Genomic DNA, 22,788 nt, shown 5'->3' with positions numbered 1-22,788 from the left:
GGACTGCCCTCAGGCGCGGCTCCGCCCCGCCCGCCTGACGTCAGGGCGAAAGGCCTTCTGGGAGTTGTAGTCTCGCGGGCGCCGGAAGCCGCGCGCGCTGCCGCGGCCGGGGGCGCGCCTGGCGGACTACACCTCCCAGCGTGCCCGGCGGCAGGGAGGCCGGCCGGCCTGCCTGGCGGACTACACCTCCCAGCGTGCTCTGCGGCAGGCAGAAAGGCCGGCCTGCAGGCGGGCTGGCAGGCAGGCAGGCGGGCGGGGTCAGAGGTCAGCGTAGCGGTGGGGGAGGATGATGGTGGCGGCGGCGGCGGACCGTAACAAGGAGCCGATCCTGCGGGTGCTGCGGCAGTACGTGGACCCCGGCCGGCCCGCCGTGGAGGTGCTGGAGGTGGCGTCCGGCTCGGGCCAGCACGCCGTCCACTTCGCCCAGGCCCTGCCCAACCTGCGCTGGCAGCCCTCCGACGTCGACCAGAGGTGCCTGGACAGGTGAGGAGGACCACCCGCAGCCCGCCTGGGCCTGCAGTCCATCCATCCATCCATCAATCAATCGTATTTATTGAGCGCTTACCATGTGCAGAGCTCGGGAAGTCCAAGTTGGCCACATCTAGAGACGGTCCCTTACCCAACGGCGGGCTCACGGCCTAGAAGGGGGAGACAGACAAAACCAAACATATTAACCAAATAAAATAAATAGAATAAATATGTACAAGTAAGATAAATAAATAATAAACAAATACGTACGAACATATATACAGGTGCTGTGGGAAGGGGAAGGAGGTGGGGCGGAAGGGGAGGATATGAATGAATGGTAGGGCAGTTTGAGGGGGGATGACGCGGGGAAGACACAGCTATATTGACCCTGACGCTTCTGGGCAAGTACAGGGATGAGAACCCAGGTCGTTCTTGTTATTTATTTTATTTATTATTTGTTTTATTTTGTTGGCGTGTTTGGTTTTGTTCTCCGTCTCCCCCTTTTAGACTGTGAGCCCACTGTTGGGTAGGGACTGTCTCTAGATGCTGCCAGTTTGTACTTCCCAAGCGCTTAGTACAGTGCTCTGCACATAGGAAGCGCTCAGTACATACGATTGATGATGATGATGATGATATTATTCTTGAGTGGTGTGGGGCTGAGGGAGGGGTGAGTAGAGGGTGCAAATCCAAAGGCAATGCAGAAGGGGGAAGAGCAAATAGGAGGAAGGCTTCTCATTTATTCATTCAGTCGTATTTATTGAGCGCTTACTGGGTGCAGAGCACTGGACTAAGCCCTTGGGAAGTCCAAGTTGGCAACCTATAGAGACAGTCCCTACTCAACAGTGGATAGATCCATCCATCCATCCGTCCATCCATCCATGCTTCCATCCGTGGCTCGGTGGAAAGAGTGGAGTCAGAAGTCATGGGTTCAAACCCCGGCTCCGCCACTTGTCAGCTGTGTGACTTTGGGCCAGTCACTTCACTTCTCTGGGCCTCAGTTTCCTCATCTGGAAAATGGGGATTAAGACTGTGAGCCCCCCGAGGGACAACCTGATCACCTTATAACCTCCCCAGTGCTTAGAACAGTGCTTTGCACATAGTAAGCACTTAATAAATGCCATCATTATTATTATTATTATTGTTACCCATCCATCCATCATAACAATGGTACTTGTCCATTCATTCCCTCAATCGTATTTATTGAGCGCCTATTGTGTGCAGAACACTGGACTGAATAACAATTTTGGTCCTCCTTCCTCTCCCCATCCCCCCCGCCTTACCTCCTTCCCCTCCCCACTGCACCTGTATATATGTTTGTACGTATTTACTACTCATTTGTTTATTTATACATATTGATTCTATTTATTTTATTTCGTTAATATGTTTTGTTTTGTTCCCTGTCTCCCCCTTCTAGACTGTGAGCCCACTGTTGGGTAGGGACCGTCTCTATATGTTGCCAACTTGGACTTCCCAAGCGCTTAGTACACTGCTCTGCACATAGTAAGCGCTCAATAAATCAATCAATCGTATTTATTGAGCGCTTACTATGTGCAGAGCACTGTACTAAGCGCTTGGGAAGTACAAATTGGCAACACATAGAGACAGTCCCTACCCAACAGTGGGCTCACAGTCTAAAATACGATTGAATGAATGAATGAATATTTGTTAAGCGCTTACTAGACTGTGAGCCCGCGGTTGGGTAGGGACCGTCTTCATATGTTGCCAACTTGTACTTCCCAAGCGGTTAGTACAGTGTTCTGCACACAGTGAGCGCTCAATAAATACGATTGAATGAATGAATACGATTGAATGAATGTGCAAAGCACTGTTCTAAGGGCTGGGGACGATACAAGGTGATCAGGTTGTCCCATGTGGGGCTCCCAATATTAATCCCCATTTTACAGATGAGGTAACTGAGGCCCAGAGAAGTTAAGGGACTTGGCCAAAGCCACACACCTGACAAGCGGCCGAGCCGGGATTTGAACCCATGGCCTCCGACTCCCAAGCCCGTGCTCTTTCCACTGAGCCACGTTGGAAGTGAGGCGACTCTCCCAAAGTCACACAGCTGACAAACGGCAGAGCCGGGATTAGAACCCCTGACCTCCGACTGCCAAGCCCGGGCTCTTCCCACTGCTTCTCCTTTGCAGCATCGCGGCCTTCACCTCCACCCTGAAGCTGGACAACGTGAAGCAGCCGCTGTTCCTGGACTCGTCGCAGGGCTGGGAGACGTGGGGGTCGATCCGGCCGGGCTCCCTGGACCTCGTGGTCAACATCAACATGATCCACATCTCCCCTCTGAGCTGCACCGAGGTCAGGGCCGCCCCGCCGGGGCCACTCCCGGGGTGGCCGTCCCCGGGAGGGGAGGGTGTCCGGCCTGAGACCCCCCTCTCTCCCCTCAGGGGCTGTTCAAAGGAGCCGGGCAGCTGCTAAAGCCCAAAGCCGTGCTGATCACCTACGGGGTGAGTAGTCGGCCCCCGGGCCGCCACGGGTCGGGGGTGGGAGCCGGGACCGGCTAGCCCATGAGAAGCGGCCTGGCGCGGTGAACAGAGCACGGGCTTGGGAGTTGGAAAGCCGTGGGTCCTCATCCCGGCCCTGCCATTTGTCCGCTGCGTGACCTTGGCCAAGTCACCTCGCTTCTCTGGGCCTCATCTGCAAAATGGGGATGGAGACCGGGAGCCCCATGTGGGACAGGGCCCATATCCAACTGGATTTGCTCGTATCCACCCCAGCGCTTAGTACAGTGCCTGGCACACAGTAAGTGAGTAACAGACACCGCAATTATTATGAATTATTATCCAGGGAGGGGTGCCCTCTCCGTCCCCACCCAACCCCAGCCCCAGATACTCCGTGGACTCTGGCCCAGGGAGTAGTTGGTAAACTCCTTGAGGGTAGAGAGTGCGTATCTTGCTACTGTTGAACTCTCCCGAGCCCTCAGTACAGTGCCTAGGGTTCGTTAGGCGCTCGGTCAATATTACTCAACGACTGAGTCCGTGGGGAGGGAGGAGACGGGGTTCCCGAGTCGACTGGCGCCCCGGAGAGCGGGGGACGGTGGTGGTGGGCAGGCGGCGGGCTGGGCAGGGTGCTGCCAGGGTCACCCGACTGCCACCCGCGGGTTCTCGGTCTTGGACAGCCGTACTCGGTGAGCGGACGCATCACCCCGCAGAGCAACGTGGACTTTGACCTCAGCCTGAGGCACAGGTGAGAGCTGGAAGGGGAAAGCCGGGGCCGGGGCTGCGGGGGGCTCCGTGGGGTGGGGAGGCTCCCCCCGATCCCACCTCTCCCTTCCCCGTCGTGTCCCGTCTCCCCTTCTGGCCTTCCCCAGAGCTCCCCGGGTCCGGGGACGGAGGTGAGGTGCTGCCCCCCGCCACCCCGTTACCCGCCTCGCCCCGTGCCCCCACAGGAACCCGTCCTGGGGCCTGCGAGACACCACCCTGCTGCAGGAGTTGGCCGAAGCCAGCGGCCTGCGCCTGGAGAGAATGGTAGGAGCCGGCCGGGGGGCTTCTCGAGCGGGTGCCGGCTCCAGCTTGGCACCTGCGCCGCCCTCACCCGGCCCCGCCTCCCCGCAGGTGGACATGCCAGCCAACAACAAGTGCCTGATTTTCCGGAAACAGTGACCTCCGTCCACGGGGGGCCTTCCGGCTGCAGGATCCCCGCTCCTCCCCCGGTACTTGCTGGCAGAGTCGGGGCAGACGGGGCCCGGCGGTGCAGGGATCGGATGGGTGTCGGGGGAGGGTGTGTGGGGGTGTTTGTGCCCCGGCCGCAGCCAGAGAGGAGCTGTCCTGCCCGCTGCCCCGACTTTCGTCTCCTCCTGCAAGTTGGAAGGCCCCGGGGGCTGGCAGGACCCATAAAAGGGGGAGGTGGGGGGGTGGAGGGGTGGGGACAGGCCACCTCTCTCCTTTCAATTAAAGTACGTCCTGTGGTCCCTACCAGCTGTGTCCCTTGTCTGCGTTTTGCCGTCGGGGCCCCCGAGCGTCACCCCTGGGCCCTCACCACACTGCGCCTCGGACTCTCGATCCTTTGGGGGCTAGATTGCATGGGAAAGCAGGGTGGGCAAAGGTCCCAGCTCCCATGGGCCCAGGCGCAGATGGGGGACGTCCCTTCCATTCTCTGCCCCGTGCCCCCCACCCCTGGGACTGGGCGTTCCTCCCTTCCTATGACCACCATCGGCCCTCCCCTCCAGCCGCTGCCTCCGTGACAATTAAAAACCCAACTTGTCCCCCCGCTGCCTCCCGAGCACCCCAGGGACGAGAAGGGCTTGGGGTGAAGGGTTGACAGGAGTCCAGCTTGTCTCGGGTCTCTCGGCCCACCCCCGGGGCTTCGATGGCCCAGCTGGGGTGGCAGCAGGAAGAGAGTGGGCCAGAGGGAGGTCAGAAGAGCCACGTTTTTGATTACGGGGCCCAAGGGAGATAGGGGGAGGGTGGGCCGAGTCAGGGTGGGAGACGGTTGGGGAGTTGGGGGGAAGGGTCCCGCTGCAGTGACTTCCTGCCTGTGTGATCACGGGGTGCCACAGGCCTCAGTCAGAGAGGGTGGGCGGTGGGGACGGGAGAAGAGGCCCAAGGGGCTGGAGAACAGGGCACACACCCCCATCAAGGATGACGGAGCCGAGTTTCTACGAGAAAGGAGGGCAGAGGTGGCCCTCGGGACCCTGCTGTCCCACATACCGCTTGCTATTGGCCCCAGGCGGGCCAGCCTCCGGCTCCAAGGATGCGGGGCGGGCCGGCCCGGTCTAAAGCCAGCCCCGATGGGGTGCCAAGAACTCCCCGGATCCGGCGTTGGGCGGTCACACCTTGGGGGTGGGAGTGAGGCGGGGGGCCGCTTCTAGAGACCCTGCCTCGGGTGGAGGGCTGCATGGCGGGCTTAGGCCCTGACACGCCCCGGGTCAGCTGGCCACAGAGGTCACCGCTTAGGGGGTCAGCGGCCCCTCGCTGTGGCTCCGCTACTCCGGAGCAGGGCCCAGGCCAGGACCCTGACTTTCTCCCCGACCCCCATCCCAGCCCTCTGAGGGAGGCGGAAGGCCGGGGAGGGGTCATGGAAGAACTCTTCCCCCACAACTCAGCCGGCCAGGAGCCCACTGACCCGCCTCCTCCCGGCTCAGACCTCGGGATGAGAGGCCCGTGCGGCGGGTGGGAGGGGACGCATCCACAAAGGGAGGGAAAGGAGAACGTGGAATGAGGTGGGGGAGCCTGGCCTGCTGGACGCCCTGGGGGCCTCAGGCCTCTGGTTACCTGGCGACAGGGCCAGGAGGGTTTTGGAATCGGGGTGGGGTGGGGGGCCTTACCTGGATCCGTTGACAGGCCCCCGCCGGGCTGAGTTCCCCGGCGGCAGAACTCCGCTCCCCGCCGTCGCTTCCTCGTGCCGTAGGGGGTCGGGACTGAACTGGCCCGGCTCCAGGGTCCCCTCCCCACAACACTTCCGCCACAGCGGCCGAGGGGCGAGAGCCGTGACGCGATCGTGCAGCTGGGAGCGTCACGGGTCTGAAACCCAAGGCGGGCTAGGGAGCTGCCCCGTGGCACTCCCCGGTGGGGAAACTGAGGCCCACCAGGATCCGGGGGGCTGGGGGGTGTCCCGCAAAGCCGGCGCCACTCAGTCCCGGGTCCTAGAATGGCTTTATTAACCAGCCACGGGGTGGAGAGAGCGAGGGGAGGGGGACGGGGCGGGGGGCGAGGAGCCGGGGGTTGGACGGGGGGGGGGTCTCGGCCGCTAGTCCTGGAAGCGGTTGAGGAGCTCGCAGGTCCTCTTGTCGATGAGCTCCGAGATCCTGCGGAGCCGCCTGTCGCTGGCCGCCCGCACGTAGCTGCCGGGGTGGAGCAGGGCCACGCCGTCCCGCACCTCGCCCATGACGACCAGGGGCCCGTCCCCGGCCGTCATGTTGGGGCAGGGGCAGCCCCAGTCCATGCCCGTCAGCGTCACCTCCAGGTACTTGATGTCGAAGAACTTGAGCCCCATCTTGTCGTCCTTGAGCACGTCGTCCAGGGCGAAGCGGGCGAGGCCGGAGTCGGGCTCCTCGATGACCTCGGTCAGCCGGCCCACGATGGCGAAGTCGCTGCGGCACAGGCTGGGGGCCATCTTGCCGCGCAGCCGGCAGGCCTTGCAGGGCGGCGCCCGCGGGAGGGGGCAGGCGTCCTCGCAGCGCTCGCGGCTCTCGAAGTTGTTGCCGTTGCCCTCGCAGCCGCCGTAGACGAAGGAGTGGCACTGGCGCAGCAGCGGGCTGTAGGCCCAGCGCGGCTCCCAGCGCCGGCAGGGGCCCTGCACGGCCGGCAGGGCGCACGTGGCCCCGGGCCCCCGGGCGCAGGCCCTCTGGCAGGCCTCGTACGTCTCGAAGCGGTTGCCCCGGGCGCCGCCGCAGGCGCCGTCGTCGCGGAAGGTGGCACACGCGCCCCGGCGGGCGTCGAAGCGCCAGCGGACCGGGGCCGGGCCCGGGCAGGGCCGCCGCTCGGGCTCCCGGAGGCACTCGGGGGGCGCGGGGCCGGAGGTCGACGGCGGCTCCCTCTCCTCCTCTTCCTCCTCCTCTTCCTCCTCCTCCGGCCGCCGCCGCTGGGTGACGGACAGCGGGAAGTCGGCCCGCAGGAGGCCGGCGGCGTTCCGGGCCGTGCACGTGTACAGCCCCGCGTCCTCGGGCCGGGCGTCGTACACCACCAGCTGGCCGATGTTGGTGACCACCACGTTGCCGTACATCCGGTCCGGCCGCATGACCGGGTTCTCCCGCCGGTCGCCCTGCTTCTCCCAGGTGATGTCCGGCGGCGGCCGCCCGCTCACGTCGCAGCGGAAGCTGACCGTGCCGCCCGCCGGCACCGACTGGTGGGCCGGGTTCCTGTAGAGCGCGGGGGCCACGGGCGCGTCCCCGGGGGTGGGGGGCGGCGGCGGCGGGGCGGCCGAGGTCCCCGGCGGGCCGGGGCTGCTGGGCGGCCACGAGGACACGCGCTTGCAGGGCACGACGGCCAGGCTGAGGCCCCGCAGGCAGGCCTCGGCGTCCATGTAGCAGCGGTTGTAGTAGGTGAGGCCGTCGGAAGCGCAGGTGAAGTCGGGCTCCTTCTCGCAGCGGTCCCGGCAGCGGCACACGGGCTGCCCGTCCCAGATGTCGCAGTCGGAGCCCTGCTGCGGGCAGGCCAGCCCGTCGCACGAGGCGGCGGGGGCCGGCGGCCCCGCCTGGCCGGCGTCCGCGAAGCGGGCGGCCACGCAGCTCCGCAGCCCGCACACGTTGGTGCAGCACTTTTCCAGGGCCCCGCAGTCCTGGCGGGCGGGAGAGGGACAGGGACGGACAGAGACTCAGAGAGGCGGGCCGAGGCCGGGAGCCCCCGCCCCGGCCGGTCTCTTCACCCGCCCCGGGAATCGGGCACGGATCTTTCTCTTCTAACCTTGGGGCCGCCGCCTGACCCCTCCCAATAATAATGATAGCATTTATTAAGCGCTTACTACGTGCAAAGCACCGTCCCAAGCGCGGGTCTCCCCGGACCCCCTCCATCCACACCCTCCATGCCGGCCTCGGGGTCGCCAGGGGTCGCGGCCTGACAAGAGGCTGGCGCCGGAGAGGGTACCACCGGAGTTTCAGGTTGCCGCGGGCGAAGGGGGCGAGATCCGGAGAGGCACCCTTGCCCCCACCCCGAGATCTGGGGGTCAGGGTGGACCCCAGGATAAAATCACAAGTCAGCGATGAATTTGTGTTCTAAGGTCCCCCCCAGGCTGTGTGAAGGGGATCTCGAGCCTCCCCCATGAGCGCTAAAAAGTCCCCCTCTTCCCATACCCAGCACGGTTGGGGAACGTCGTTAGGGGATTGTGGTCTGGTGGGAAGAGCGTGATTCCACACACCTCAAGGACCTGAGTTCTAGTCCTCAACCGTAACCTGGGGCTGACAATCCCCACTTCACTTTACTTCACAGGGATGGAGGGGGGAACAGCAAAATAAGAGAGCAGGAGCATGAAGTCTAGACTTTCTAGTCTTTCTAGACTGTGAGCCCACTGTTGGGTAGGGACCGTCTCTAGATGTTGCCAACTTGGACTTCCCAAGCGCCTAGTACAGTGCTCTGCACACAGTAAGCGCTCAATAAATACGATTGAATGAATGGAGTCGCCCCAGAAAAACATCAATGCGACTTCAAGTTGATATAATGTGATTTAAAGTGTATAATGTAATTTATTTTAGCTCAACTAGAAGCTCCTTTTGGTCAGGGACCCTGTCAGTTCTATTCCTTGATACTCTTCCGGATGCTCATTACAGTGCTCCGCACACAACAGGCGTGCAATAAATACTATAATGTCCTAAGCAGGTCTTGGGTGCAAGAAGGGTTAGGTGAGTGAATGTTCAGAGATGGGGAGGAACAATGCTGAACGGCGGGCGGGAAAGGAACTGACACACACTGATTGGCAGAAATTGCAGCGAGAAAGGATAATAATAATAATAATAATGGTATTAAGCGCTTATTAGTGTCTGCTGTGTGACCTTGGGCAAGTCACTTCACTTTTCCATACCTCAGTTCCCTCATCTGTAAAATGGGGATTAAGACCGCGAGCCCCATGGAGGACAGGGACTGGGTCCCAACCCGATTATCTTGTATCCATCCCAGGGCTGAGAATGGTGCCTGGCACCCAGTAAGTGCTTAACCAATACTGTAATTATTATTATTTTGTTGCAGGAAATTCTCATAGCCTTCAGGGTTTCAGGACTCTAAGCAAAGCAGTGGCCTATCCCGGGGCTCTCGGGGGACGGACTTGGTGGGGTCGTGCGGCCCCCCAGCCGCCACCCCCACACCCTCCCTTGTCCCTTGTCCTCGTCCCTCTCCCCTGGGCGTCGAGGGTTTGCCCCACTGAGCCGGCAGGGACCCCAGGGCCCGGCTGGGGGGAAATGATTGGAATTATAGCAACGGTATTTGATGTTTAGCGTTAATTACGCGCTGGGCGCTAACCTTCTCGACCCCCATTTTCCCGAGGAGGTGGCTGAGGCCCAGAGGGGGCGGCCACGACCCCCGGGAACCAGCCTCCCTCCAACTCAGACTGCGGACCTCCCATCCCATCCCATCCGGTCCCTACCGGTCCCTGGCAGCCCCCTCCCCCTGGGGTCCCTCCCCAGTGTCCCCCCTCCCCCTGGGGTCCCTCCCCAGTGTCCCCCCCCCCCCCCCCCAGTGTCCCCCTCCCCGGGGGTCTCACGGTGTCCCGCCGGCAGTCCCGCTCGCAGGTGCTCTGCGCGTCCACCCACAGGTTGGGGTTCAGCTGGTTGGGGCAGACGCCGGGGTGCCCCCTTCCCTCGCCAGGGGTGGTCCCTGGGGTGGTCCCGGGCCTCAGGGTGGCCGCCCGGAGCCGCCCTGACCCCCAGCCCGGGCCCAGGCCCAGACACAGGCCCAGGCCCAGCCACAGGCCCAGCAGCGGCCCTGCCCGCATCAGAGCCCGGACCCCTCAACCCCATCGGGGGGCGGGGGGCTCCGGGCCGGGCCCGCCAGGCTCCTCCCTGGTTACAGTGGCCTGTAACCCGAGCCCGCTGGCCAAAATCAAAGCAGGGGCGGGCCCGAGGGAGGACACAAAAGCCCAGGGGCCTCGTGGGGAGCCCTCTGGCCCCACTGGCCGGTTCCATGTCTGGCACCCTCTGTCCAGCCAGAGGCCCGACCCTGCTGGATCCAGCGGCCGGACAGAAGACGGGGGACCATTCGGAAGGGCCGGACCCCAACCTCAGCTGCCACCCCTCAAGGCCTGCCCATCTGGCCCACCCAGAATTGGGACAGTGGCCACTCTCCCTGTCCCCCCAACCCCTCGGCAGGCGGGCAACAACGGTGGCGTCTGCCCTGGCCCCCGGCCACGAGGGACCCTTGGCTTGGCACAACCAGGGTGGGCGGGGGTCACGGCTGTTGCCACTGAGGTTGGGAGCAATGGAACTGAGGCCGGGCATCCCTGGGGCCTTGGCTAGGCCGGGGGTGGCTGGCACCAGGGCGTCCGAGGCTCTCCACCAGAGGAGGGGGTGCTCCTTCCCCTATTTCTCTGGCTGCTCATTCTCAATCTCAGCATCATCATCATGATGGTTTTCGTTAAGCGCTTACTATGTGCCAGGCACTCAACTAAGCGCTGGGGTGCATACAAGCAAATCGATTTGGACACAGTCCCTGTCCCGTGTGGGGTTTGCAGTCTCAACCCCATTTTACAGACAGACGTTTTACCTGAGGCACAGACAAGTAAAGTGACTTGCCCAAGGTCACACAGCAGGTAAGTGGCAGAGCCAGGCTTCTCCTCCGCCTTCCATCTCCTATGGGAGTCCTTCAGGGCTCACACGGCTTCAACTACCACCTCTAAGCAGATGATACACCATGACCACACAGAAGAGGACAGGCCAGGAGGAGGACCAAGTGGGGGTCACCCCTGTCCCGCCACAGGGCAGGCTTGGCACAGCAGGAGATGCGGGGCCCCTGGGGCCCCCCGAGGCCGGAGAGCTGGCCTCGCCACCCATATCAGGCCAGAGGAAGGATGCCCGACAAAGAGCCCGCTGCGGGTCGGCGTCTCCCCATCCCTCAGCGGCGGGGAGCTCCTCAGAGACTCCGGGTTTCCTCCCCCATCTGATCCGAAAGAGTCGCAGTGACCCCGATTCCTAACCTGTTGACCCAGCAGGCCTGCTCAGAGGTGGCTGGCCTGGTCCGAACAAGAGGCAGGGAGACAAGCCACCAAGCCAAAGACCCCGCTGCTTCTCAAAGACGCAAGATAATTGGGTTGGACACTATTATTATTATACCTACTGCGGTGTTTGTTAAGCACTTACTATTTACCAAGTGCCAGGGTGGAGACAGGAGGCTGGGAGGTCAGCAAAGAGGCTGATGCGGTAATCCAGGGGGGACAGGACGAGTGATTATATTAAACATGGTAGCAGTTTGGATGGAGAGGAAAGGGTGGATTTTAGCGACGCCACGGAGGTCAAACCGACGGGATTTAGTAATTGAATAAGAAAGGGTAATGCCAAGGTTCGGGCTTGTAAGACATGAAGGATGGTAGTGCCGTCTACAGAGATGGGAAAGTCAGGGGAAGGACAGGGTTTGGGTGGGAAGGTAAAAATTTGTTTTCCACATGTTATGTTTGAGGTGACAGGAAGGACATCCGAGAAGAGATGTCTTTAAGGCAGAAGGAAATACGTGACTGCAGAGAGGGACAGCGATCAGGGCTGGAGATGTAGATTTGGGTCATGGGTCCTAATCCCAGCTCCACTACTTGTCTGCTGTGTGACCTTGGACAAGTCACTTCTCTGTATCTTCGTTACCTCATCTGCAAAATGGGGATGGAGACTGTGGGTAAGTCACTTCACTTCTCTGTATCTCAGTCAACTCACCTGCAAAATGGGGATGGAGACTGAGCCCAAGTGGGTCAGGGACTACGTTCAACCAATTTTGCTTGTATCCACCCCGGTGCTTAGTACATAGTAGGCGCTTAACAAATACCACAATTATTATTCTTATTTTGGAATCATCTGCACAGAGGTGGTACTTGAAGCCACGTGAGCGAATGAGTTCTCCAAGGGAGTGGGTGCAGAAGGAGAATAGAAGGGGACCCAAAACTGCCCTTGAGGGACACCCAGAGATAAGGGGTGGGAGGCGGTGGAGAAGACAGTGCAGACGACTGAGAATGAGAAGCCAGAAAGATATGAGGAGAACCAGGAGAGAAAAGTGTCAGTGAAGCTGAAATTGGATAGTGTTTCCACGAGAAGGGGGTGGTCGACAGTGTCAAAAGCAGCTGAGAGGTCGAGGGGGATTAGGATGGAGTAGAAGCCGTTGGATTTGGCAAGAAGATCATTGCTGACCTTTGAGAGGGCGCTTTCTTTGGAGTGAAGGCATCGGATGCCAGATTGGAGGGGGTCAAGGAGAGAACTGGAGGAGAGGAACTTGAGGCCGCAGGTGTAGACAACTAGCTCAAGGGATTTGGAAAGGAATGGGAGGGAGATGGGGTGATAACTAGAAGGAACCTTCGGGTCAAATGAGAGGTTTTTTTAGGATAGAAGAGACATGGGTATGTTTGGAAGCAGTGGGGAAGAAGCTATTGGAGAAGGAACAGTTGACGACGGTGGCTAGGGAGGGAAAAACGGAGAGGGGTGCAGAGGAATGGGGTCGGATGCTCAGATGGAGGGGGTGTTTTTGAGAAGAGGCAGGAGATCTCTTCTAGAGATACTGCTGGGAAAGATGGAAGAGTTGAAGAAGGGGCAGGATCGGGGAGGGACTGGGGAAAGGCAGGGGCGACTTAAGGGATATCACGGCTGATAGTTTCAATTTCCTCAATGAAGTAGGTGGCCTGGTGGTTTAGGGACAAGGGATGGGGAGGCGGGGTGACGGGGGTTTGAGGACGGAATTAAAGGTCTGGATCAACTGGCGAGGGTGATGGGCACGGGTGTCGATAAGGATGAAGAAATAATTTGCCAGGCAGAGAGGGCCGAGTTAAAGCACGTAAAGATAAACTCGAAGGGGATGAGGTCGGCCTGATATCTAGATTTCCGCGGCTCATGCCCAGGAGCGAAGGAGGAGGACTGTGGGGGCGACTCGGGGCCGTGGGTTAGCGATACGAGACGGAAGGATAGGAAAGAGAGTGAGTTGAGTTCAGGAGAGAGGGTGGTGTCGGAAGCATCGACTTGATCGTCAAGGGAAGGTAGTTTGGGTATGGAGGCTAGATGGGGCATGACGAATTAAGACAATCGGTTAGGGTCAAAACACTGGAAACTCTCTGGAAGGGAACAGCACAGATTTGCGGGGAGGCGTGTGGGAGAGAAGGCGGGTGAGGATGCTGTGGTCATAGAGGGATTTCAGACTTGGTGATGGTAGGGATTGTATAGTGGCTACAGCTGTTGCGATGGAGTTCGTGTCTAAGCAGTGAGTGGAGAGGTAAAGGAAACAGTGGGGGGAAAACGGTATAGCTTGTACTCCTTCTTACCTGTTCTTCTTTCTTCAGCTTTGAATATCTGAAAAAAAAAATATATCATCCGTTTATTGAGTGCTTACTTTGTGCAGAGCTCCGGACTAAGGACTTGGGAGAGTAACAACACAATAAAGTTGGCAGACCCGTTCCCCGCCTACACGGAGCTTACAGTCTAAGGGAGGGAGGACAGGGAGGGAGACGCTGAAACCGACACGAAAACGAACGACAGGTTAGGGGAGCAAACCTTGCGGCAGGCTTGGCGTGCTCAGCTCAGACCGGCTCAACTCATCTCATCGACTTAGCTTAAAAACGCAGTCTTTAATTTATATAAAACGAAACATGTATATCACAGTCGAGTAACATTTAATGTACAAAGAACTAAAAATTCCCCAGGGGAACCACAGGAATGGTACGAGTGTCAAACAGCAGCTAGGAATAGTGTCGCCATCCCCGAACGCCGGAAGCCCTCCCTCTCCTCGGGGGGAGGCCGCGACGCTTGCCCCCCAGAGTCACACCGTCCGGTCCGTCCCGTTCCTGCCGGGGGCGGGTGGGGGGCAGGCCGGAGTGGGAGTCGGGGAACCGGGGTTGGGGGGACGGGGCACTGCCCCCAGTTTAGGGGGCGCAGGGGGATGGGGGGGTGAGGGGGTGTTTGCGTGTGGGGAGGGGCTGCCGCGTCAGGCCGCCCTCCTTCCCCGCTTCGCGACGAGGGCTCGGCCCGCCCGGCCACGTGCCTCCTCTCGGCGCGGAGGCCGTGGGGCCCCATCCCTGGGGCGGGGCGGGCACCAGGGCACGGCCCCCGCGGACTCCCGGGGCTCCGGGCCGTCCGCCCCGGGAGGAGGTAGAACAGAGCACCGTGGGCGCCTCAGGCCCGCCGGCCAACCCGCCCCTTTGGGGTCCGAGGCAGGGGGCGGGATGGACACGGGGGAGTTGCTCGCCCTCTCCGCCCCTCCCTCGGGGGGGTTGGGAAGAGGAGGAAGGCAGTCCGGCCCCTGCCCTTCCCGGGAAGAGCGCCTTCGACGTAGTGAGCGCCGCGGAAGGGGAAAGGGGAGACCCAACGGGGGACCCCAGGCTTCCCGGCCCCCCGGCCGGACGCCTCCTTTCCTCCCTCCTTTCCTCCCTCCTTTCCTCCCTCCCTCCTCCCCGGCCGCCTCCCCCCGTCCCTCCCGTCCCCCGGGGCGCGGGGGCCGCGCTAAGAGATCTTGCAGTTGCTGCGGGAGCAGTTCTGGGGGGGGGCTCTGGGGGGGCCGGATGGACTTGGAGCGCTTCAGGCTGTTGCCCTTGCTGCCGCCCCCGCCCCCGCCGCTGGCCACCGAGTAGGAGCGTCCGTGCATCATCACCGCGTTCATCCCGTTGGCCATGGAGAAGGACTTCAGGTGGCTCTTGATGGTGACGGGCAGCGGGAGCTTGTCGATGAGGTGGACGGGGGTGCAGGAGACGATGGCCCGGCAGCAGAGATCCTGCAGGCTGAACACTGTCCGGGGGGACGGAGGCACGGACGGGGGACAGCGCGAGAGACAGAGGGTCAAGCTCGCTGTGGGCACGGAACCATCTACCAACTCTTCTCCAAGCACATCTCCTCCTTCTCGACTGCGAGCCCGCTGTTGGGTAGGGACCGTCTCTCTAGGTCGCCAACTTGGACTTCCCAAGCGCTTAGTCCAGTGCTCTGCACACAGTAAGCGCTCAATAAATACGACTGAATGAATGAATGAGAAGCCTTCCTCTCATTTGCTCTTCTCCCTTCTGCACTGCCTTTGGATTTGCACCCTCTATTCACCCCTCCCTCAGCCCCACACCACTTAGGAATAATAATAAGAACGACCTGGGTTCTCATCCCGGCTCTGCCACTTGTCAGCTGTGTGACTTTGGGTAAGTCACTTCACTTCTCTGGGCCTCAGTTCCCTCATCTGTAAAGTGGGGATGACGACTGTGCCCCCCACGTGGGACAATCTGATCACCTTGTATCCTCCCCAGCGCTTAGAACAGTGCCTGGCACGTAGTAAGCGCTTAACAAATGCCATCATTATTATTTATTGAGCAATTTCTGCGGGTTAGAGCACTGCTCTAAGCGCTTCCAGACTGTAAGCCCGTTGTTGGGTAGGTACTGTCTCTATATGTTGCCAACTTGTACTTCCCAAGCGCTTAGTACAGAGCTCTGCACACAGTAAGCGCTCAATAAATACGACAATGAATGAATGAATGAATAGGGAGAGCATGAGACCACAGAATTAAGAAGCAGCGTGGCTCAGTGGAAAGAGCCCGGGCTTTGGAGTCAGAGGTCATGGGTTCAAATCCCGGCTCCGCCACTTGTCAGCTGTGTGACTTTGGGCAAGTCACTTAACTTCTCTGGGCCTCAGTTCCCTCATCTGTAAAAATGGGGATGAAGACTGTGAGCCCCCCGTGGGACAAACTGATCACCTTGTAACCTCCCCAGCGCTTAGAACAGGGCTTTACCCACAGTAAGTGCTTAATAAATGCCATTATTATTATTATTATTATTATTAATTGGCAGGCCTGTTCCCTGCCCATGACAAGCTTCCAGTCTGCTGCCTTTCTTTGCTGAGCTCCACCCTCTCCCGGGGGGTTCTGCTGTCCGTCTGTCTGTCTTTCTGCCTCCGGGACCCCGGGAAGAGCCAACTTCCAGAATCCCCCGGCCCGTCTCGAACGGCGGCCGTCTTTGGAGCTGAGTTGGGCAGGGGTCTGCTTGCGGTGGTCAGTTCCCCAGGTAATAATAATAATAATAATAATGTTAGTATTTGTTAAGTGCTTACTATCTGCAAAGCACTGTTCTAAGGTAATCAGGTTGTCCCACGGGGGGCTCCCAGTCTTCATCCCCATTTTACAGATGAGGGAACTGAGGCCCAGAGAAGTGAAGTGACTTGCCCAAAGTCACACAGCTGACAATTGACGGAGCCGGGATTTGAACCCACGACCTCTGACTCCAAAGCCCGGGCTCTTTCCACTGAGCCACGCTGCGCGACTGACAGAATGCCGGGGGTGGGGGCCCCGTGCCTAGGGTGGAAAGGGTGAGAGGAGGTCACGGTGGGCTCCTAATAATAATAGTGATAATTACGGTACTACTTGTTACTGGCTTACTACGTGCCGAGCACCGATCTAAGCCCTGGGGTAGATACAAGTTAATCAGGTTGGATACAGCCCCTGTCTCCCATGGGGCTCACGCCCTTACTCCTCATTTTACAGAGGAGGTAACTGAGGCCCAGAGAAGTGAAGTGACTTCTCCAAGGTCACACAGCAGACAAGTGGCGAACGTGAGTTAGAACCCAGGACCTTCTGACTCCCGGGAGCGAGCTCTATCCACTAAGCAACGCCTGTTTCTCCTCACCGCCCTGGTGCCCTCCGCGGGTTCTGCGATGCCACCAGGACCCCCGGGACCCCCGCCCCGGGGCCTGCTCACCTCGGTTGGGCCTCCAGATCTTCTCCATGCCGTGCCTCATGAGCACGATCCGGGACAGCTCGGTGAAGGACTCGATCACGTTGAAGTTGCACAGCGGGCTGACCTCGAAGAAGGTCATGCAGTTCTTCTCGGCGTAGGCGCGGGCCTGCTCCGTCGGCACCTGCCGCTTGAAGGCCAGGTGCAGCCGATTCCCCACCAGGATCCGGGGGACCCCGGGGGCGTGCTGGAGGACGGCAACGCGGTTGGGAATCGGGGCACCCGGACCCTGCCTCCTCCTTCCCCTCCGGGAAGGCTTCCTTGATCATCTCCTGGCCGGGTCTCCCCCTCGGCCGCCCAGAACAGATGCTTGCGGCATCTGTTTCCTTACAATAATTTTATAATTACATTTATTAAGCGCTTACTATGTGCAAAGCACTTTTCTAAGCGCTGGGGGGGGGAATACGATCAGGTTGTCCCGACGTGGGGCTCACGGTCTTAATCCCCGTTTTACAGACGAGGGAACCGAGGCTCAGGGAAGTTAAGTGACTCGCTCAAGGTCACACAGCAGACATGTGGCGGAGCTGGGATTCGAACCCACGACCTCTGACTCCAAAGCCCAGGCTCTTTCCTCTGAGCCACTGCTTCCTTCCTGTCCTCGCTGCACCGATACCACCTGCGTCTGTCTGTCTGTACTGTAAGTTCCTAGAGACCGGGGCCGTATCTTCGGCGGCCGGTTTCTAAGCATCCCGGCCCGTGTCCCCGGCTCCAGCGGGCGCTCCGCGAATATTAGCGGGCGAATGAAAGCCCTCCGCAGGGCTTTCTCGGGGAGTGGGGCGAGCACTCTCCAGACGCCGCTCCAGATGGGGCAACCGGGAGGAAATCTGGAGGGCAGGAAATCGCCCCACTCCTGATAAACCGGACCAGTTCGGGGAGAGCGGGGCGCGCTGCGCACTGACCTCGTCAATTTCCTTTATCCACCGGTCTATGCCGTCGAAGGACCAGCGGTTGGTGATGTCGTACACCAGCAGGATTCCCTGCCAGGGAAGAGGGAGGGAGAGACGCGGTCTGTACGTCGCCGGACGAGGTCGAATCGGCATTCGGTTGGCGCCGTGTGGAAAGGGATGCTCCCCAGGGGCGGAAAGTGCACGCCCAGGCCCCCGCCGCCTACTAAGTGTCCGTGGGGAGGTGAGGGAGAGGAACCCCCACAGTCGCCAGCCATTTCTCTGGCTTGAGGCGGGAGAGGACATCTCTCTCAGCGTCAGGGCCGGGTTACTGAGGGAAACTGAGGCCAGAGGGCACCCCAGTTGGGGAGGGGTGGAGTCGGGCCTTCTGGCTCCCAGTTCCCCAATCATCATCAATCGTATTTATTGAGCGCTTACTGTGTGCAGAGCACTGTACTAAGCGCTTGGGAAGTACAAGTTGGCAACATATAGAGACAGTCCCTACCCAGCAGTGGGCTCACAATCTAAAAGGGGGAGACAGAGAACAAAACCAAACAAACAAAATAAAATAAATGGAATAGATATGTACAAGTAAAATCTCCCGGGGCCGTCGGCTGCAGACCCCACGTCCACAGCCTCCTGGAAAGTCCAGCCCCTCACAACGAACCCCACTCCTCCACCTGCCATGCCCTCTCCCCGCCAAGAATGGAAGCTCTTTGCGGGCAGGGAACATGCATCTCTGTGCTCAGTACAGTGGCTCGCTCCCAGTAGGAGCAGGAAAAATGACTGGGGGTCGAAATGTGTTTTGGGGGCCGGGTTTAGGAGCTGAGGCAACTCCCCGGCTCTGCCCAGGGTCACTGGGGGTTATAAGGAGAGTCCAGGGCGGGCCTGATCATCCCGAGGAGTCGGTTTCGGGTGAAGATCCAGGCCTGGGGAACTGCCCGCAGAAGCGAGCAGCGGGAGGTGACGCTCTGGGGTGCCAGAGGTTTCCGATCCGTTAACACAATCACTCATCCTATCCCGCCTGGATTACTGCCTTAGTCTCCTTGCTGACCTCCCAACCTCCTGCCTCTCCCCACTCCAGTCCATACTTCACTCCGCTGCCCAGATCATCTTTCTACAGAAATGTTCAGGACATCTCACCTCCCCGCTACCCAAAAATCTCCAGTGGCTGCCTATCCACCTCAGTATCAAACAGAAACTCCTCACTATTGGCTTTAAAGCAATCACGTTGCCTCTCCTACCTCACGTTGCTTCTCTCCTTTAACAACCCAGCCCGCACTCTTCACTTAAGGGAGAGGGCACGGGGCTGGGAGTCGGAGGACCCGGGTTTTGATCCCGGCTCTGCCGCCTGCCTGCTGAGTGACCTTAGGTAAGTTGCTTCACTTCTCTAGGCCTCAGTGTCCTTAACTGCAAAACAGGGATTCAATACCTGTTCGCTCTCCTATCCGTTAGCCCCGTCTGCATCCAGCCTGATGAATCTGTATCTACCCCAGAGCTTAGAACAGTGCTTGATACAGAGTAAGCATTACCAGATGTCATTCCAACACAAAAAAACATTGAACATGCGCAAAGAGAGGCGGGCGGGGGCGGAGGAGGCACCCGAAGCTCCGACTCGCCGTCGGGACTGGCTACCGGGAGAGGGAAGTTGGGAACCACCGGGGAATGGGTGGCTCCTTAGCGGGTCTTACTTACCTGAGCCCCCCGGGAGTACGATCTGAAGATGGTGCAGAACCTGCCCTGGCCGGACGTGTCCCTGGAAGGCAGGAAGGGAATCTGTCAGAAAATCCAGCCCGACGGGGCACCCTCCCAATCCAGTCCGTCGACCCTGCTTGGACCGGAGCCGTTCGGTCCGCATGCCGCCGTCCCTCGGCCTGCCGGGATGACGGCGGCGGCCCGGAACCACCCCGGCCAGGGTGACCCCCGTGCTCCCACCACCCCCCCGGCAAGAAGCTTGGTGGGAGAGGAGCGGCGGGACGGATAACTGAAGCCACACTTAGAGGGGCAGAGCAGGGCAGAAAGACTCCATCGTGCTGCTCCCACAGTAAAGCTGAGCCCCTGGGGCCCGGGAACCTAATGGCCACTGTGCCACGAGGGCACAGCGAGCGCTGACTGACTCTCCGGCATTCGGGCGTGTCAAGAAAAAACCGTCGGGGCCTGCCCGCTGGCGCTCTGCGGCCTTGCTCCAAGGAACTTTCTCCTGCCCCGACCCTGCCGCGGTTTACCCGGGCTGAGGGGGCCGGTTTGGAAGTGGCCATCGCGCTCCAGCTGAGGTTGGGGGTGTGTGGGAAGAGCCACCCGGCCTCTGAAACATTGGTTTTCTGATTGCCTCTTGGCCGGGGCCGCCAGGCCGGGGGTGGGAGGCGGTTGTTTTTCAGTGGCGAACCGACCAACGTCGCAAATACCAGGATGACCCCTCTAAAGAGGCGCCTCTGCCTCACGGGGGAACTTCCTGGGGTAAAAATGGGAAGGGCCTAGGAAGAATGAACCTAGTGCAGAGGGAAAGGACTGGAAGTTGGGAGACTTGGGTTCTAGTCCTGGCTCTGCCACATGCCTGCTGGGGTGGGGGGTGGTTTTAGCTTCTCGGGGCCTCAGTTTCCTCACCTGATGAAAGACCTATCTGTCTTTTAGACTGGGAGCCCACTGTTGGGTAGGGACTGTCTCTATATGTTGCCAACTTGTACTTCCCAAGCGCTTAGTACAGTGCTCTGCACACAGTAAGCGCTCAATAAATACGATTGATTGATTGATTCTCATCCTCTTAGGCTGTGAGTCCCAGGGAACTGTCTCAGACCAGAGTCTCCTGTTACCTACTCCAGTGCTTGGCACAAAATAAGCACCTAGTAGGCCCCACCACGATCATTATATTAGTAATAGAAATTAATCATTAATAAACAAATTTCCCGGGCCCGGCTGGGCGGGGTGCAGCCAGGAGGTGCCCAGCTCCCAGGAGCATGACGGGATGGGTCTCCCCGCCTAGACCGTGAGCTCGTTGTGAGCAGGAAATGTGTCTGTTTAGTGTCATTGTACTCTCCCCGGCACTTAGTACAGTGCTTTGCGCACAGTAAGTGCTCAATATATAGGACCGAATGACCGAATGGGTCCCCGACCCCAGCCGCAGACGCTCTGAAGCAGCCCCGCGGTGAACTTTTTGGCACCGTTAAGTGGGACCGCTTTTGAGGTCCTGAAAGAAAGATGAGACTTTGAAGGGAACTCCGGCAAGCGCGAATGGCTCCCCTCTGGAAAAGGGAGCCTGGAAGCTTCTGGAGGGCAGGATCTGTGTCTTCTAGCGGGGCTGTGCTCCCTCGGGCAGTGAACCCCAGAAGCCGTTGAGGCGACAGGATTAGCCTCGGCCTTCCCGGGTGTGGGCAGCCGGGGGGAGTAAACGGGCCTCACTTCAGTCAGGCCGCGGCCCACCAGGCCCGAAGCGCCTCTAACTCTTTTCCGTCCATCATCCCCGGCGGATCTTGGCTTCCGTCCCGCTGCTCCCACCGCCCGGCACCCTGGGCCCCAGAAAGAAACTCACCACAGCTCCAACTTGACCCTCCGGCCATCCAGCAGGATCGTCGTGGTTTTGTAGTCGATACCTGGGAAGGAGCAGAGGGGAAAGGTGAAGGAGCTGAATAAATAGAAGGCGGGCGGGAGGGACAGGGGTGTCAGGAGATGTTGGGGTGTCATTCATTTATTCATTCAATTCATTCAACTGTATTTATTGAGCACTTACTGTGTGCAGAGCACTGTACTAAGCGCTTGGGAAGTACAAGTTGGCAACACATAGACACGGTCCCTACCCAACAGTGGGCTCACAGTCTAGAAGGGGAGACAGAGAACAAAACAAAACATATTAATCAATCAATCAATCAATCAATGTATTTATTGAGCGCTTACTATGTGCAGAGCACTGTACTAAGCGCTTGGGAAGTACAAATTGGCAACACATAGAGACAGTCCCTACCCAACAGTGGGCTCACAGTCTAAAAGGGGGATTAGCAAAGTAAAATAAATAGAATAAATATGTACAAATAAATACATAAATAGAGTAATAAATACATACAAACATATAGACATATATACAGGGGAATCCGGTAAGGGACACAGACTGCTTGCGATCTGTCTTAAATCTACCCCAGAGCTTAACACCTCGGCACCTAATCGGTGCTCAATAAATACCGTAATATATACCAGTTGCTAGCACCTCTCCCTCCCCACCCTCCCCTGTGTAGAAAATAAAGACAGGTTGAGGGTGGGGGGCGAGGAAGGGGGTTGGTAAAAGGCTGCCAAGCCTGCAGGCTCCTGCAGCACCGAAAATCAATACATCAAGAGAATTTATTGAGTCCCTACTGTATGCGAAGCCCTGTGCTAAGTGCTTGGGGGAATACAAAAAAAGAGTTGGTAATAATAATAATAACTATGGCATTTATTAAGCGCTTACTATGTGCAAAGCACTGTTCTAAGCGCTGGCAGAGTCCCTGCCCTCGAGGACCTTCCATTCTAGTCCAGTGCTCTGCACACAGTAAGCGCTCAATAAATACGACTGAAAGAATGGATAGTGGGGAGACACCAGCACAGAAGTAACTGTGAAGCAGAGAAGCAGCGTGGCTCAGTGGAAAGAGCCTGGGCTTTGGAGTCGGAGGTCATGGGTTCAAATCCTGATTCTGCCACTTGTCAGCTGGGTGACTTTGGGCAAGCCACTTCACGTCTTTGAGCCTCGGTTACCTTATCTATAAAAAGGGGATGAAGACTGTGAGCCCCCGCCGTGGGACAACCTGATCACCTTGTAACCTCCCCAGCGCTTAGAACAGGGCTTGGCACATGGTAAGCGCTTAATAAACGCCATAATTATTATTAGCATAAACCAATCAGTCAAGATGATTTATCTTATTTATCTTATTTATTTATTACTCTATTTTATTTGTACATGTTTATTCTATTTATTTTATTGTGTTAACATGTTTTGTTTTGTTGTCTGTCTCCCCCTCCTAGACTGCGAGCCCACTGTTGGGTAGGGACTGTCTCTATATGTTGCCAACTTGGACTTCCCAAGCGCTTAGTACAGTGCTCTGCACACAGTAAGCGCTCAATAAATACGATTGACTGACTGATCCAGAGCTCCTTCTGCGCAGA

The 22,788-nt window shown here is 58.9% G+C and overlaps 3 protein-coding genes across 3 annotated transcripts in view; 1 reads left to right on the top strand and 2 right to left on the bottom strand.

The window, feature by feature from the left end:
* Nucleotides 1–253: 253 nt before the first annotated feature.
* Nucleotides 254–4,320, top strand: METTL26 (methyltransferase like 26). The gene is made up of 6 exons (XM_038763311.1): nucleotides 254–483; nucleotides 2,616–2,778; nucleotides 2,868–2,927; nucleotides 3,599–3,666; nucleotides 3,869–3,947; nucleotides 4,035–4,320. Exons 1-6 carry the CDS (start codon nucleotides 287–289, stop codon nucleotides 4,080–4,082), a joined length of 615 nt encoding a protein of 204 aa, XP_038619239.1. The 5' UTR covers nucleotides 254–286; the 3' UTR covers nucleotides 4,083–4,320.
* A 1,823-nt stretch (nucleotides 4,321–6,143) lies between these two features.
* On the bottom strand, nucleotides 6,144–10,030 carry WFIKKN1 (WAP, follistatin/kazal, immunoglobulin, kunitz and netrin domain containing 1). Its single transcript, XM_038762704.1, has 3 exons — nucleotides 10,018–10,030; nucleotides 9,610–9,830; nucleotides 6,144–7,698 (listed from the first exon to the last, which is right to left on the bottom strand). The coding sequence occupies exons 1-3, from the start codon at nucleotides 10,028–10,030 to the stop codon at nucleotides 6,169–6,171; spliced, it is 1,764 nt and encodes a 587-aa protein (XP_038618632.1). The 3' UTR covers nucleotides 6,144–6,168.
* A 4,491-nt stretch (nucleotides 10,031–14,521) lies between these two features.
* Nucleotides 14,522–22,788, bottom strand: part of RAB40C (RAB40C, member RAS oncogene family) — a 29,767-nt gene continuing 21,500 nt past the window's right edge. Inside the window, 6 exon segments of the mRNA XM_038763132.1 lie at nucleotides 14,522–14,563; nucleotides 14,565–14,803; nucleotides 16,745–16,967; nucleotides 17,680–17,757; nucleotides 19,360–19,420; nucleotides 21,191–21,251. Coding sequence (XP_038619060.1) covers nucleotides 14,522–14,563; nucleotides 14,565–14,803; nucleotides 16,745–16,967; nucleotides 17,680–17,757; nucleotides 19,360–19,420; nucleotides 21,191–21,251 — 704 coding nt within the window.

The sequence above is a fragment of the Tachyglossus aculeatus genome, chromosome 21 (genome assembly GCF_015852505.1).
Source record: "Tachyglossus aculeatus isolate mTacAcu1 chromosome 21, mTacAcu1.pri, whole genome shotgun sequence".
Classification (NCBI taxonomy): Eukaryota; Metazoa; Chordata; class Mammalia; order Monotremata; family Tachyglossidae; genus Tachyglossus; species Tachyglossus aculeatus.
Note: the sequence above shows the minus strand (reverse complement) of the source record. Positions and strands in the feature narration are given on the sequence as shown.